The sequence below is a fragment of the Lepus europaeus genome, chromosome 5 (assembly GCF_033115175.1).
Source record: "Lepus europaeus isolate LE1 chromosome 5, mLepTim1.pri, whole genome shotgun sequence".
NCBI classification, from domain to species: domain Eukaryota; kingdom Metazoa; phylum Chordata; class Mammalia; order Lagomorpha; family Leporidae; genus Lepus; species Lepus europaeus.
Genome location: NC_084831.1, coordinates 130,670,957 through 130,686,252, shown reverse-complemented (window position 1 = coordinate 130,686,252; position 15,296 = coordinate 130,670,957). Strand labels below are relative to the sequence as shown.

Below are 15,296 nucleotides of genomic sequence, written 5' to 3'. Positions count from 1 at the left end.
CCGTCCCCACCAACATGCTCCCAAAGCATCATGCTGTGCTCCGTATCTTACCAAGGTCTCTATGCGCCCATCACAGTCTTTGCTTTAGACCTTCCATTATTCCTCTGCCAGCCTCAGGATGTGTGTATCCTGAGACCTGTTCTCTGGGTCCCTGACCTTTAATGAATGATAAATGATCATCTTATTGTTTGATTATGACCATTAAGGTAGTGTTTCCCCACCTGCAACCTCAGAACACAGCTGCTGGTATGACTGCAGGATTCCCGGTGCAGTGCATTTGAGAGGCCCCGTAGCCTATGAACTCACAAAGCAGAGAAGGGTACCTGCAAAGCTCTGGGAAAGCTTGCAGTAGAGAAACATCTTTAAATGTAGTGCTTTCTCCACCTACACACACACACACACACACTTTCAAAGTATGTGTGAACATTTCACGGAGCCCTAATGCTCCACAGAGCACTGTTTGAGAACCACTGGGTTCAAATGTTTCCTTAGGAGACAAGAGGCATGGATTGCCCTGTAGTTGTCTCAAACACAAAGGCTGGTGGATAAGGGGAGAGGGAGGAAACCAGGTGCTTGGCCTGCCCCAAATCACATGCTGGTCTCAGCACACGGCCCCACATCTAGGCATGGCCGCCGAGTCTGGTCCTACATTTCCGAGTCAGTCAGGACAGTTCTCTGTCCGTGCAAAGGCAAGTTGCACCTTTGCTCCCCGGCCATCTGCAGAGCAGATGAGCCCTCAGCTGTGCTGCCTGAGACTTGAGGGACTGTTCCTCAAGTGTGGCTCCTTTACTGAGTAACAGCTGGGGAAGCACTCTGCTTTGTGAACAAGCCCTCGCGAGGGCAGGTATCTCTTCCTGCCTCCCCCTTATCATGTGAGCCTGCTTCTGCCTGTCCCTTGACTTCTAATCCTCTGGCCCTCTCCTCCTCAGATGAAGAAGCTGGCCCGGCGGCAGCAGCAACAGCAGCAGGATCAGCAGAACACGCAGCGGCTGAGTTCTGGTAAGTTGGCGGCTCCTCCTAGCTAATCCTGGCTGGAATCCCAGCCTTACCTACCAGGAGCCTCCAACTCCGCAGCTCCTGGAGGGACATCTGCACCCAGTGAGCCCTGTGCTCACTGCCTGAGATGATGAGACCTTCAAGGGAGGATGGAGCCATGAGGACCCTGTGAGAGGGTTGAGGACACTGAGTTGCAGGCTTGGAATTGCCAGTTGGAGGTGGCACCTACTTTATCCAAATCCCTCTCTGGCCTGGGTCCTGCCACAGTGTCAGGGCAATGAGTCAGACCTATGCACAGAATCAAAGATCCGTCCAAGCTCCCATCTTTTCCAGTTGTGTTGGTTCATTTGCTGTGGCTGTAAATAAATACCCAAGGCTGAGTACTCTCTAAAGAAAAGGGGCTTATTCACGTCACAGTTTTACAGACTGAAAGTCCAAGATCAGGCAGCCCCATTTGTGTCACAACACCCAGGAGAAACAGAAAGGGAAACAACCACCTGCAGAAGAAGAGGCCATTCCGTGGCGAGAGAGAAAGCCCGAAGTTTCAGGGGTCAGGCTCACTCTTTTATAACAGCTCCTTCTTTTTTTTTTAAAGATTTATTTTAGTTATTTGAAAGGCAGAGTTATAGAGAGGGAGAGATCGAGATCTTCCATCTGCTTGTTCGCTCCCCAAATGCCTGCAATGGCTAGGGCTGGGCCAGACTGAAGCCAGGAGCTTCTTGTGGGTCTCCCATGAGCAGGGGCCCAAGCACTTGGGCCATCTTCCGCTGCTTTCCCAGGTGCATTAGCAGAGAGCTAGCTCAGAAGTAGAGCAGTTGGGACTCAACCCGGTGGCCACATGGGATGCTGGCATCACAGGTGGCAACCTAACCTGCTCCACCACAGCACCAACCCTAGTAACCCCTTTTTACAAGAACTAAGTCACTGTGGGAGATCAGCATTAATTCCCTTTGATGGCCATGCCCCCAGTGACCTAATGACCTTGCACCACTCTTAATATCACTGGGGATAAAGCCTCTAGTACATGAGCCCTTGGAGGAAAGACCACATCCAAGCTATAGCACCAAGTCCTCCTTCCATGCTAGCCACTTTAACACAGGACTTCCCCCTTTCCAGAATAGCATAAAATAGTAGAACAGTGATACTAAAAAGATCATCACTTCCTTTGTCACACACTTTTAGGAGGGAATCTTAAAAAAATTCATGGAAAATAGTTATTAAGGAAAAATTATGGATTTCAGTGTCTTTTTTTTAACATCAAGAAAATCTTATCTTTCAATTCATTTTTTTCCACAAACTTTTGGGTGTATCCTGTGTTAGAACAATGTAATTCTTGAAGAAAAAATACTTCTTCACTCAGCCATCCAGGAGCATTTCTTGAATGCTCCATACTGTACTTTAAGTGCAAATACATCACCTGGGATCTTGGTAAAGTACAGATTCGGATTCTTAAGTTATGGGTGGGGCCTGCGAGTCTGCATTTTTAACATTCCCCTGGGTGATGCCATTGCTGCTGGCCACGGGACCATACCATGCCAGTTGTACAATGTGACGTTGGTTCTTGGGCCCCTTGACAGAGCCCTTTATTTTCATATGGACCTTGCCTTGTGCTTGACCCCTGAACTAGGCTCAATCTAGAATTTGAGCCCCATATCCAGGAGTTCTCTTAGCTTCTTACCCCCTAGGCTAAATAGTATTTTAGCACCAAGGTAGATATAGGGAGAAAAGAATTGAAACAAGGCCATGAGTGTTGGGTAGGGTAGAGCAGCTGAGTCAGCAGATCTGAATTCTGCCCTCAGCTCCACTCCCAGTGCTGTTTGATTTGGGACCACCTTTTTCATCTACTTGATGCCTCAGTTTATTTGTCCCTAGGATGGAATAATAATACTTGACAGCCCTATCTTGGAGGGCCTTAGTAAGAACCAGGCACGTTGACTCCATGTAGGCCAGCAAGCTCAGACGGAGATGAATGCATCAAGGTGTTGCGAGAACACAAACTCAACGTGCTTGGGCCTGTGTTAGAACATTCCAAGAGAACTCCTAGTATAGACTGAAGAAAGCAGAGGCTGGTGGGAAAGTCTCTGAGAGCTAATGGAAAGAAGGTTAGAGAACCACAGCAAGATATGGAGGTAACAATTGAACCCTTCTTTTCTCATAAAATTCTGTATACAAGCAAAGCAATTGTGGTCACAAAGCACATGCACCCGATTTCATGGAATCATCTTATTATCCCCCAAGGTCAGCCGGCCAGTGTCACAACTCCCACTTGACTGATGCGTTTATACTGGGTTATTTCTAGGGGGATCTCTAGATTCATCCACTCCAGAGGCTTGAAAACATGTGTATAGCATCAAAATCCTTTGTTTAAGTGATATATTTCAAGGGTGCTCTCAGTTCAACTACCCAGCAACCACCATCACCCCTCGTCTCCAAGGTAAAGAAGGTTTTTGACAGGATATGGGCTGGGAAGCACTGATGTTACCTCACTCATTTCCATTTTATAAGGGAGGGAACCAGGACCCAGGGAACTGAAATTACCTAGCCTTGATCCCCAACCTGTGGGGGCACTCTGTGGTTCTTGCCACGTGGTACCTGTACTGTTGTGTAGCTGCTTCTGGCACTTAATAGATCTGGCCTAGAGTGTGACTTTTGAAGGCAGGTCATCAAGGCTTCAGCTGTGTTTCTCGGCTCACTCACTCTGGGGGATGCAGGCTGCCAGATTGTGAGACTGCTCAAACAGCCTGTGGAGAGGTGCACACACTGCAAAAGGGTGAGCACCTGCCAGTGAAGATACTCCATGCACCTGCCAGCGAGGATGCTCCGTACACCTGCCAGTGAGGATGCTCCATGGCCCTCCATGGTCTCTCAGCATGGGACACTGGGCTGCACACTGAGTCACCTGCCTTCTTCTTTGCCCCACAGCTCAGACAAATGGCAGCGGGAGTGCTGGGATGGAAGGGATCATGAACCCCTACACGGCCCTGCCCACCCCACAGCAGCTGCTGGCCATTGAGCAGAGTGTCTACAGCTCCGATCCCTTCCGACAGGGTCTCACTCCACCCCAGATGCCTGGAGACCACATGCACCCCTATGGTAAGAGGTTCTCAAGCCCCATGGGACCCTCTCACAACTTGTTAGTGTGAGTTTCTCCTCTCCCAAAGACATCTGTGCAGTTTCTAGCTCTACAAAGCAGAATAAGTGCCCTACAAAAAACCGCTAGATTCCCTCCTACATGGATAACAGATGGACACAAATGGCTTACCAAAGAAAGACCCGTGCACATATTTTGTATACTTCCATTTGATTCCAGTTTTTCAAGCAGTTTTTGGTTGGTTTTAAGTAGGAAGTTGTGCTTTCATTGGGCACCTGAAGCTTGTGCTTGAATTCTACAACTTTCATGCCAGGTACCAATTTACATATTTGCAGGGAACAGTAGTGCTGACACAGGCAGAAGGCCTTAATTAAGCAAACATTTACCTAAAGAAATGAAATACATGAAAGCACAGAAGACAGAGTTTCTAATTGGATAGTCCTACTAGTAGGGGCTCTAATTGTATGAAACATAAACTGTCTTGTAAAGTGAAAAATATCTTTCCTGTGTTCACCTCTCTCGAACTGGGTTGATTTAAGTGCTGTGTGTGTCCATAGCTGAGCTTCCACCACTTGCCCAAATTGCTATGTAAGCCAACAGACAACAGCTGGGGTCTGGAGAGTCTTGTGGGGTAGGGTGAACTGGTGAACTCGGGAGTGAAGGCTCAGGTTCAGCCTCTGGGCCACAATCTAGACTACTACATTTTTATACAGAAAAAGTCCCTGGTGTATGTAGTGAATGGAACACATTGATCTATACTGTGTCATTTGTGGTAATGTACCCTGATAGCTAAAAAATAAAGTTTTATTCAGCAGGTCTGCAAGACATTAATATCAGAGACATATGCCAAAGCTCACAGATTTTGTCAAATAACTTCTTTTTTCCTTTCTTTTAAAAAAGTTCAATTAAAAATCACCCTTCCTTCCCACAGCACACATTCAGCAGCCATTTTTTAATGCCTTGGCAGGGCATTTGTTGACCAACCTCATTCATTCAAAGACCTGTAAATACACATGTGTATGGGATGTCTGGTGACATCCATCCTGTGCACTTCCTTGGAAGACTCAAGCCATGTTTGAATCATTCTTCACTCCATAGCTATAGGAAAATGAGGCAAACAGTTTTTTGCAAATTCTGAAAGCGTGAGAGTCTCAAGGATCCTGTTACATACAAAAGCTCTGTGATGAGTCCTTTAGCAAGATGATTTTTTTTTTTTTGACAGGCAGAGTGGACAGTGAGAGAGAGAGACAGAGAGAAAGGTCTTCCTTTTCCCATTGGTTCACCCTCCAATGGCGTACTGTGCTGATCTGAAGCCAGGAGGCAGGTGCTTCTCCTGGTCTCCCATTGGGTGCAGGGCCCAAGCACTTGGGCCATCCTCCACTGCATTCCCGGGCCATAGCAGAGAGCTGCACTGGAAGAGGAGCAACCGGGACAGAATCTGGCGCCCTGACTGGGACTAGAACCCAGTGTGCCAGCGCCCCAGGTGGAGGATAAGCCTATTGAGCTGCGGCACAGGCCAGCAAGATGAATTTCTAAAGCCCCATGACAAGTTTTATGAGCTCTGGTTTTCCCCTGCCCTGTTTACTTGAAGTGGAGAGGTAAAACACACTGCTCCAAGTCCTGGTTGCAGTGGTCCCCCAGCTATTTCACAGGAGGCCCCGCTGGCTTCTCCACAAGGATGTAAATGAACTGAGTGCAGGATCCTGACCTCCCTCTGCTCTGCAATACAAGTCTGGGAAGTAGCCGGCATCAGGGTACATCAGCTATTTGAAAGGATAAATGTTATCATGGGAGATTTCCTTAGCCTCACTCAAACAACTGACGTTAGTTTTCTTAGCATCCTCCTTGAAGAACCATTTTTGAGGCCCAAGTCCTGGATGAGCCCTCTCCTGTGGCTCCATCTCTAGTGAAAGTCCTGCCTACACCCACTGCTCACTGTCTGGACATCGGACATTTGCTTATGCTGCCCTCCATTAAGCACCGTGTCACATTTCAGTTTGTGCTGTTTTCGCTTGTTGCACTTTGGACACAAGTACTACAAAGAGGCTACAGAGCTCAGGATGATGCCCACCTCCTGGTTTTCTGCGTAGTTCTCCTGCATACCCCTACCTGCTCCCCAGCACCCAATCAACAGTTTCACCTGGGGGTGGACCCCTGTTGAATTCAGCTGTATTTCCTAAACCTACCCTGAATCACTTCTAGACGTCTCCTCATGCCAGTGTTTTATTTCCATTTCAGGTGCTGAACCCCTTTTCCATGACCTGGATAGTGACGACACCTCCCTCAGTAACCTGGGTGACTGTTTTCTAGCAACCTCGGAAGCTGGGCCCCTGCAGTCCAGAGTGGGAAACCCCATTGACCACCTGTATTCCATGCAGAATTCTTACTTCACCTCTTGAGTCTTTTCCTAGAGTTCCATGGCTAGGCTCCCACGTGGAACAACCACCACAGTTTGGAAGGGGTTGCTGGCTTGAGGACAGGAGGCTAGGAAAGCGGCGGGCTGGGGAGGGAGTTTTGTTGGAGATGCTGTTGTATAATGATATGGGGTAGTTCAGCATTTCCAAAAACTGAATACATTATGGATTGCATAGTTTAATGTTTCTATTAAGAGTCTTAGCATTAGATATGAAGATGTGTTTATCATTAAGGACAGGGACTTTTAATATAGATCTTCTCATGCAAACTAGATACCTAGGGACTCCTAACAACTTCCCGCCATTTTGGGGAAGCTCTTGTCAAGAGGTGCATATGTCTATCCACCTACACGCCATAGGCAGACAGATAGATAGATGTGTGAGTGTGTGACCTTTCATACTTTATCATCAAAGTTTATTCCTAATTATAACAGACACCAACTGTACAGCAAAAGTAACTTTATTTTCAGTGTGAACTATATTTAAGGAAATGCTTGATGCACTTAAGTTATAAAATGAGATAATTTACTTTTATAAACTTTATTTTTAGTTTGAAGAGACTTGTCGGCAGGGCAGAGGGGGCCGCTCCACCCAGCCCCGTAGCTTTGAGTGCTTGAGTTTATTCTGTCTTTAGAGTGTCACTGAGGTCTGGAAGGCAACTCTAGGTGGCTGATAGTGTTCTCTTGTGGATTTTTGCTCACTTGGGGGTTGAATTACTGGGCTGGGGTGGGATGGAGCAACCCCATATCATGTTCTTGGAAAATGGGAAGCCCAGACTCTTGGGCTTGCTTGTCAGTTCTGACACATGGTTGTCAGGCAGTGTTGGGAAGGTCAGTTCTGCCCTTGAGCTTCAGCATCTGCAAGTGAGGATGAGGCTAACAGTACACACCTACCTCACGGGGGACCCCAGAGTTAGTGCACCCCCAAGACACATGGGCAGAGCTGAGACTGATACCTGATGTTGGCTTCAAATGCACCCACACCATTCGGCAGGCAGAGCAGGAAGGCAGCACTGCCTTCCAGTTCCCTCTGTACTGCCTGGGCTGGCAGGAACAGCAGCTGGGGCAACTTGGGAGATGCTTCATCCTTCAAGGGAGAAGAGGCTAGGCTGAGGGCATGGAGAGGGCGTGGTAGGGATAAATTATGGCCTCAGGGCCTGATTTTTATTTTTTAAGGGATTATTATTAAAAAAAAAATAAGGAAAATGTGATGATTGTATGTGGCCCAGATAGCCTGAGAGATTTGCCATCTCAGTAGAAACATGGTTGAGGACCCATATTGTAGAGAGTCTTGTTTTTCAACAACCTCATAGAGCTCATGGAGACAGGGAAGCTCACAGAGAAACCCAGAATTCTTCCTCTGGGCTCACTTGTCTGACCTGGAGCACAGATTACCCAGCAGCCATTGTACAGGAAGCCAGTTCTATACCTTGATCTCCCATTGTGGTGCTAGGAGGGGACCTTCTGTGTTAGGAGTCTTCTTGGGAAGCCAGAGTGTGTAGGTGGAGAAACAGAGGGTCAGCTTGGACTTGTCTCAGAGGGGCTGTGACAGGCTTGTTCTCATCTCTGGGGACATCATCAGAGTCTTGAACTCAGCGACACATGCCCTCTACTCTCTGCAAGGCTAGAGGGATCATGTCCCTTATGATAGAGTCTGTGTTGTGTGATTTTTGTGCTCTTGTTTATAATTTATGCAAACCACCAAGAAATGCAAATCAGTGTGATGTGTGGAAATTATACAGCTGCTGTGTGGCTCCACAGGTTACTGTGGTAAAGATCAGTTGGAGAATGTAGCAGATCCTATGTGAGTGAAAATGAATAGAGATCCTTATTCCACTCCTTAATGGCAAACCGAGATGAAATTAAAAACCTCTCACAAATGAACTGTTGTTTATTCAGGGCTGGGATGATGGGCAGACAACCAGGGGCACATGATGGGTTTTGTCTTCATGCTTTCAATGAATGGAGAGAATGATGGCAGCAAGACATACAGAGAAAGGGGTCCTCCACCTTCGGCCAGTTGGATGGAGATCCCAGTCATCACCACACCCCCACAGAAGCAGGCACTGAGATCATTTCATCATCACCATGGAGGGCACTTGTGGCATGGTGTTTTGTACCATGCATTGCATGAACATGTGCATGGAAGTCAGGGCAGAGTCATGGGGCAGGAAAAAAAAGTCCCCATTCAGGGCTAAAGGCAGGTGCCCGGCCAGGTTGGGAGAGCAGAGCTGCAGATGGTGGCTCCATGGTAGATTCTTCCAAAATTCTCAATGATTTAAAATTTTTATTTTGTTTGAGAGATTGAGTGAAACAGATACATAGAAACACACACACACACACACAAAACACTCTTATATGCTGTCTACTGGTTTCCAAGGGCTTAGAATGGGCAAGGCTGAACCAAGTCAAAAGCAAGAACCAAGCACATAATCCTGGTCTCCCACGTGGGTGACAAGAACCCAATTACTTGAGCCATCACCACTGCCTCCCAGAGTCTGCATTAACAAGAAGTTGGTATCTGAAGCTGAGACTGGATATCCAACCCAGCTTTAGGTGTGGGACACTGATGTCCCAATTGGCAGCTTAACTGCTGGGCCAAATGCACTTTACATTTTTAAATTTTAAATTTAATTTACAATTTTAAATGTGATGTTGTTTGAGCACCCCTAATCTTGAAAATCCAAAATATAATCTGAAACTCTGAATGCTGACATGATGCAAGAAGTGGAAAATTTCACACCTGACCTCATGTGGCAGGTTGCAGTTGAAACATAGGTGCAGTAAAAATATGACTATTGTATACAGTTGCCTTCAGGCTGTCATATAAAGTGATTATGAAACAAATAAGTTTTGTTTTGACTTCAGCCTCATCTTCAAGGTATTGTGTTTATGCAAATACTCAAAAAAATCTGGTATCAGAAGCATTTCTTGTCCTAAGCATTTTCCATAAGGGCTATTCAGCATGTTTATGGATGGGCAATTTTATGGCTGTAGAGAAAAGAAGTGAGGGAACAGTATTAATGTAAGAGCAGGAGGCATACTAAAATGGTGGCATCATTCTGTGTATGTTTTCTCATCTGCAGTTGTTCAAGTCCTGTTGTCCCTGACACGAGGAACCTGCCTGCTTCTCAGCCTGTCCGCTACTGAGCAGGCCTGAGTTCCCTGCTCCAGCCCCTGCACCTGCCTTTGTCCCTCCTGGTTACCAACAACCAGCTACTTGTCCTTCAGTGTCCTTGGCCTTCTCAAGGAGCCTGAATGGCTGGTTTGTGCCTGTGTAGAGAATTAGGCTCATGCTACTCAGTGCAACAAATAAATCTCCAAATGCTGTAGTAGTTCAATCATGATAGAAACATACAGTTTTACTCAGGCAGAAGACCCAGGAGGGAACTGGGCAAGAAAGCTGCCTCTCCTCCATGCAGAATGAAGGTTTTGCCCATGGCTTCCAAACCTGTTGGGGATTGGTTGTTGCCAGTTTTCTTTTCTCTTCTCTCCTTGCAACTGAAGTGGTTGTGTCCTGATCCAAATCCCAGCTCCTCCACTTACTGGCTGTGTGGCTGTGGGCAAGATACTTCTCTCTGCTACACTGTTTGCTTTTGGTAAAGAGATCATACTTTTTTGCTGCCTCAAAGGGGTTGTGAAGACAGGGGAGAAAAGTCATGCACAGCACTTAGCCCTGCACTTGGCACATGGTAAGTAGTAGATGCATTTGCTGCTAACCATGAGCCAGACCCGCCCTTGGGGTTTGGCCATTGATTAAAGACTTTTGGGGGTCTCAGACCACATTTGAGGAAAACAAAGAATACACCTTGGTTCACTGAGTCCCCTCATCTCTTCTCACCATAACTTTCTTAAATCTCAGTGAGAGTCTTACACAGCTTGAGCCAGAATTTTGGGGGAGTGGCTTATTTTGTGTTGGGTCTCAAGGCATGTGGGTAAAATCCAATTGTGAAGACACATTAAGCACTCTGATCCCTTGGGAGAAGTGGTCAGGTCACAGGAGATTTCTCCAGCCACCGGTGTCACCTTTACGCAACTTGCATCAGAGAGGAAGACATTAGGGCTGGGAGCAGAGTGGAGAGCTTGGATCCAGAGACAATCTCTACTGCTTGGGAGAAATTTGTGTTGCCCTAACAGGAATCAAAATTCAGAAGAAAATACAGTTAATCATCAGACCAAACCCAAAGACAAAATAAAATTTTAACCAAATTGCAAGTGAAGTCAAAATCCGTTTCTGTCTTTTTTTTTCTAACTCAATTCAACCTGGGATGAAAAGCAATATCATTTAACAACAATGAAACTTACCATCAGGGTCGCAGCAGAGTCAGAACCAAATTAATGTAAATTCCTTGTCTGTGATGTTGTAACATTATGTTCAGTGACTAGAAGGGGAGAGCTAGTGTTAGGGCTCAACAGAAGGACCCGAACTCTCTAACGGTGAAATATAGTCCTTCTGTGAGTGAATGGCTTGGAGAATTGAAGATGACCTGATAAATGTTGTATGTGGAGTTCCCTAGATGTGTATCTTTAAGCAAAGCTCTGAGCCTTCATTTCTTCATCTATAAAATGAGTCCAATAACATTTGCCTAACTTATGGTTTGATCCTTGTGAACATCAAAGAAATAATCACAAAAGAGCATTGCAGACTGTGAAGTTTTATACAAATTGGACAGTGTCTTAGCATTTTGTCTCAAGAGGCACCTGTGAATAGGGCCACTGCGGGGGGTGGGGGGCATGATATGCATACAAACAGTGCTCCGGCTTGCAGGCTGCCCCTGCAAGGAGGGGCTATCCTTGATCAGACTTCGAGTAATGTCTTTCCTCTTCCAGCCACCGGAAATCACAGTTGCCACTGCCTGATGAACCTTCTACCTCAACCCCTGACCTGGGGGAGAATTCTGGAAAAGGAGCCATGTGTGGCTCAGCCCCCAGTGGGTGGTGCATTAGCTAACCTATCACTATTTTTTACCTCCTTTCTGTCACTCCTTGTGCTTAGGAAGGGAAGGTGGTGTTCGTCCCTGTTTTGTTGTGGAAACGACTATGCCAGTTAGTTATGCAGCTGACCAATTTCCTTGGCCCTTTTAGTATATTATTGATTCATTTATTCACTCATTTCCTCCATCTAATAAGTATTAAACATCTGGAGTATGGCAGGCTCTTGGATAGGTAATAGAAATAAGACATGTGCAAAAAGAAGCATTGGCTATGCCTCATGGAGATTATAGCTTATGGGAAAAAATAGCCATTGACCAAAAATTCCAGTAAATTTTACATGTGCTGTATTGTGAGTCACAAAGAAGGCTTAGAGCTGTAAGAATAGAATGCAGGGAGGCAAGTGGGAAAGGATTTCTCAGAGCCAGTGCCAATAGAGCTGAGATTTTAGTCACCTCTCCCACTGTCAAGTCGTGATTCTGCTTCTCCTTCTTAAGGTCTTGTTCTAATTTCCCTGGGTAGAAGGAACCTGTTTAATGGGTGCTGTCCAAGGTGTTTGCTGATAAGGTCTAGAGAAGCAGTGTAGAGTCTGCAGAATGTCTTCAGAATCAAAGGAATGGGCCACTGTCACTCACTCATCACCTGTTTATTAAGCCTGCATAGAGGACATTTGCATCCACTCACCCTCCTTCTGATAGCATCACTGATTTCCTTGGGGAACTTGACCTTCCTCCATCGTGGGCAGTCTTTGTAGGACTGTCAGTCAAGGTGACCTGGGCTTCTATACCCCAGGAGCAGAGAAAGCTCCCCTTCCATGTCCTCCTGGTACTTGAATCTGACAGAGTGGTCTCGATGTTGGCGAGGTTTGGAGCTAGTTCACCTCTGGCGATGTGCCTGATGAGAGGGGCGGACGGTTCCCACCACCTGACCCCTGGAGCTGCCCTGCAGCCATCTGTGTCCAAGACTGGGCTCCAAATACCCTATGATTCCATGAGCAGTCTGCTCTGCTAGTCTGATAGGGACTCATTGCTGCTCCAGTTAGTCAGACTTGGTGGCCTCTGTTACTTGCAGAAGAAAATACTCGTGGAAGCTATATTCCTTCATGCTTTTGCAGTGTTTGATACCATACAAAGGTGTGTGTGTGTGTGTGTGTGTGTGTGGTTCCTTATTACAGCCCTCTGGGTTAGTTAGGCAGGTACTTCTTCATTTTGTAGGGGAGAAACCTGACTCTCAGAGAAGTGTTTTGCCCAAGACCACAGAGATAATTAGGGTCCGAGCTGAGTTTCTGACTCATTTCTCCTGGTTCCTGCTCCTCTGCTTGTCTCCCAAGCCCTGACTTCCAAGTGACAAGGTGTGTAGGAGCATCTGTCAGGCCAGGCACTGTGAGGGGCACAGGGAAGTTAGACTATCTTTCCTGACTACAAGGAGCTTACAGTCTAGGTAAAGGGGAAAGACAGTCACATGAATTTAACACATTTGTTTACCTATGCACGTGTGAGATTGCTGGTGTAGATAACGTGTTCTATGGGAGTTCCGCAAAGAGAGATATTCCCGGAACAAAGGAAAGGAAAAAGAGTGTTCTCCAAGAAGGCGGAGCTTACACTGAGCCGTCAAAGAATTCAGATAGGGTGAGAGGAAACAGGCTGCTGTTCTAATCAAAAGGATCAGAGCAGGTAAAACTGCAGAGGGAAGAGGTCAGCCATAGTCACATGTGAAGGCACAGAGACCTTCTGGTGGAATAAGAGGCCCTGGCTGAGGCTGATGGTGAAGGTGTTGGTGACAGGCTATTGGCAGGATTTCTCCAGTACAGATCAAAGGTGCTCTATTTCTTGTGTGACTGAGGCTGGTACTCATTCCCATGACCTCTTTAAAATGATACCTGACATTTTTCACCAGCACAAAGTGACTTGGACTGAAGCCTACATCTCTCAGAGTGCAAAGTGTGTCCTGGCCAGTGAAATAACAGAAGTGTCACATGGTACCTTCTTCAGAAATACAACTGCCACATGCCCTTTTCCTCTTCTATTTTGCTCCTTTCTGGTCGGCTAGGCTGCAAATGTGATGGCTGGAGCCACAGCAACTGCAGTAGGCCACGAGGTGAACCTGTGAATGGAGACCACATATGGTGAAACAACAAAGCAAAAGACACCTAGATTCCATCGGACTCCAGGGAACCAAGCTGCTATCCAACTCTGAACTATGTCTTGACTTAAAATTTGAGAAATAAACTCCTCTTTTTTAAAGTTACTGTTTTTTGTGCTTTTTGACTCACAGCCAAACCCAGTCCTAAGCAATACACACAGCCAAATGTAGTTAGGAAAAAAAAATCTAAGCATATCAGTATATGCCAATGAGATAAAAATCAAGACAATATAATCTCAATCTCAGGTAGTGGGAGTCACCAAGGCAAGGTAGACAGAAGATGGAATGATTACCCCGTGACTTTCAAATGTACAGGTGATCTGCAAGGCACAGGATTTACAGTTGGGTTCTTTTGTCTTCTAAAGGAGATTGAGACAGTTTTCCTGCTCATGCCATCCCAACACACTTTGCTAAATGCTCTAATACAGTTTGGGCATCCACCACCAATACCGAATTTCATCAGCTTATCCAGCCTCCTGGAAGAAAATAAGCAAGCTATTTTACATCCTATTTCCTGCTTACTCCAGTTTCAGTGTAACTTTATTAATAAAATGCATGTCTGTGGATACAGACATGTTTGCATACACACATGTGCTTATACACACAGTCTTACAAGGAGTTTTGGCTAGACATCACAGTCCCATGGCTGGCCAGTTGTTCTCCCTTAATGCCAGCCCCCTACATTATAATCTGGACAAAACCCGAGGCAGGTTTTGTGTGTGTGTGTATGTGTGTGTGTCAGGGATCCAGGAGAGACAGGAATGAAAGAGAATCAAATTGTTCTTTTCATCTCCTGTGGTGTGAAGATAGCCTCTCCCAGCCATGAACTGCAATCTGGGGCTAAGAGCAGAAGAGAGGAGAAAGTTTGCGTCCATTCTGAAGTGGGAACAAGGACTTCAAGACACCAAGATCCTCACCTCACTCTACCTCGAACAGACAGCCTGAGTAGAGGACCCACCTAACAGCACTGGGAGAGGATTAAGGCAGTCAGGAGGCCCCATGGAGCTGAATGCATCACAACTTGTATGTCAGGTCAATAAGCAGGTATTTGTTGATTTTAGAGAGGGGCTTTCATTCCTCTGGTCTCAGGTTTCTGTGTGGAGAATTCCTAGAGAAACACTCCCGGCTGCTCTCATCACTAACCGGCTTCTCCCCGTGGGAAGAGGTGAAAGCATGTGCTGGATGGTTTAGGTAGAGGAGCTCAGTGTGCTTGGCTTAGCACTGCTGGATCTATGGTCACCACTGTCTCCCTGTGGCCTGCACCTTGGGGTTCTTGGCTCATCTGTGTGGAGGTTAGTAAGGCAGAAATGAAGTTTGAAGGAGAGTTGCATTCAAGGGATTGCATCAGGGATCCTGACTCTGCCTCAGTTTGACCAATTTAAAAAAAAAACAAAACTCAATTTGGCCAATTCCTTTATGTTTTCTGGTTAGTTGCAATCTTGGGAAGCAAAGACAATGATGTTATTAATTGTTCTCCTTAAACTACAATAATAGAGTAATCACCAGGCACACCACAAAAGGCTCGATTGTGCGGTGAATCCATTTTCATTCATGCACTTAACACTCACTGTGCCTGTCACTAGGCTAGGGTAGTGAGTATGAATTTCAGTTTAAAAACACAGCTTTGTAAAATTTATAACTCTCTTTATTTAAAAAATTTTAATTTTATTTGAAAGGCAGACAGAGAGAGACAAAGACAGATGGAAAGAGATCTGCCCATTG

General features: G+C 46.1%; 1 protein-coding gene across 3 annotated transcripts in view; it reads left to right on the top strand.

The window, feature by feature from the left end:
* The window catches only part of LMX1A (LIM homeobox transcription factor 1 alpha), a 174,041-nt gene extending 165,691 nt beyond the window's left edge, over positions 1-8,350 (top strand). For all 3 annotated transcript variants that reach the window (XM_062193754.1, XM_062193753.1, XM_062193755.1), the window contains exons 7-9: positions 930-999; positions 3,919-4,089; positions 6,326-8,350. In XM_062193754.1, the coding sequence (XP_062049738.1) occupies positions 930-999; positions 3,919-4,089; positions 6,326-6,486 (402 nt within the window). In that variant the 3' untranslated portion in view covers positions 6,487-8,350. The remainder of the gene's footprint in view (positions 1-929; positions 1,000-3,918; positions 4,090-6,325) is intronic.
* Positions 8,351-15,296: the final 6,946 nt, after the last annotated feature.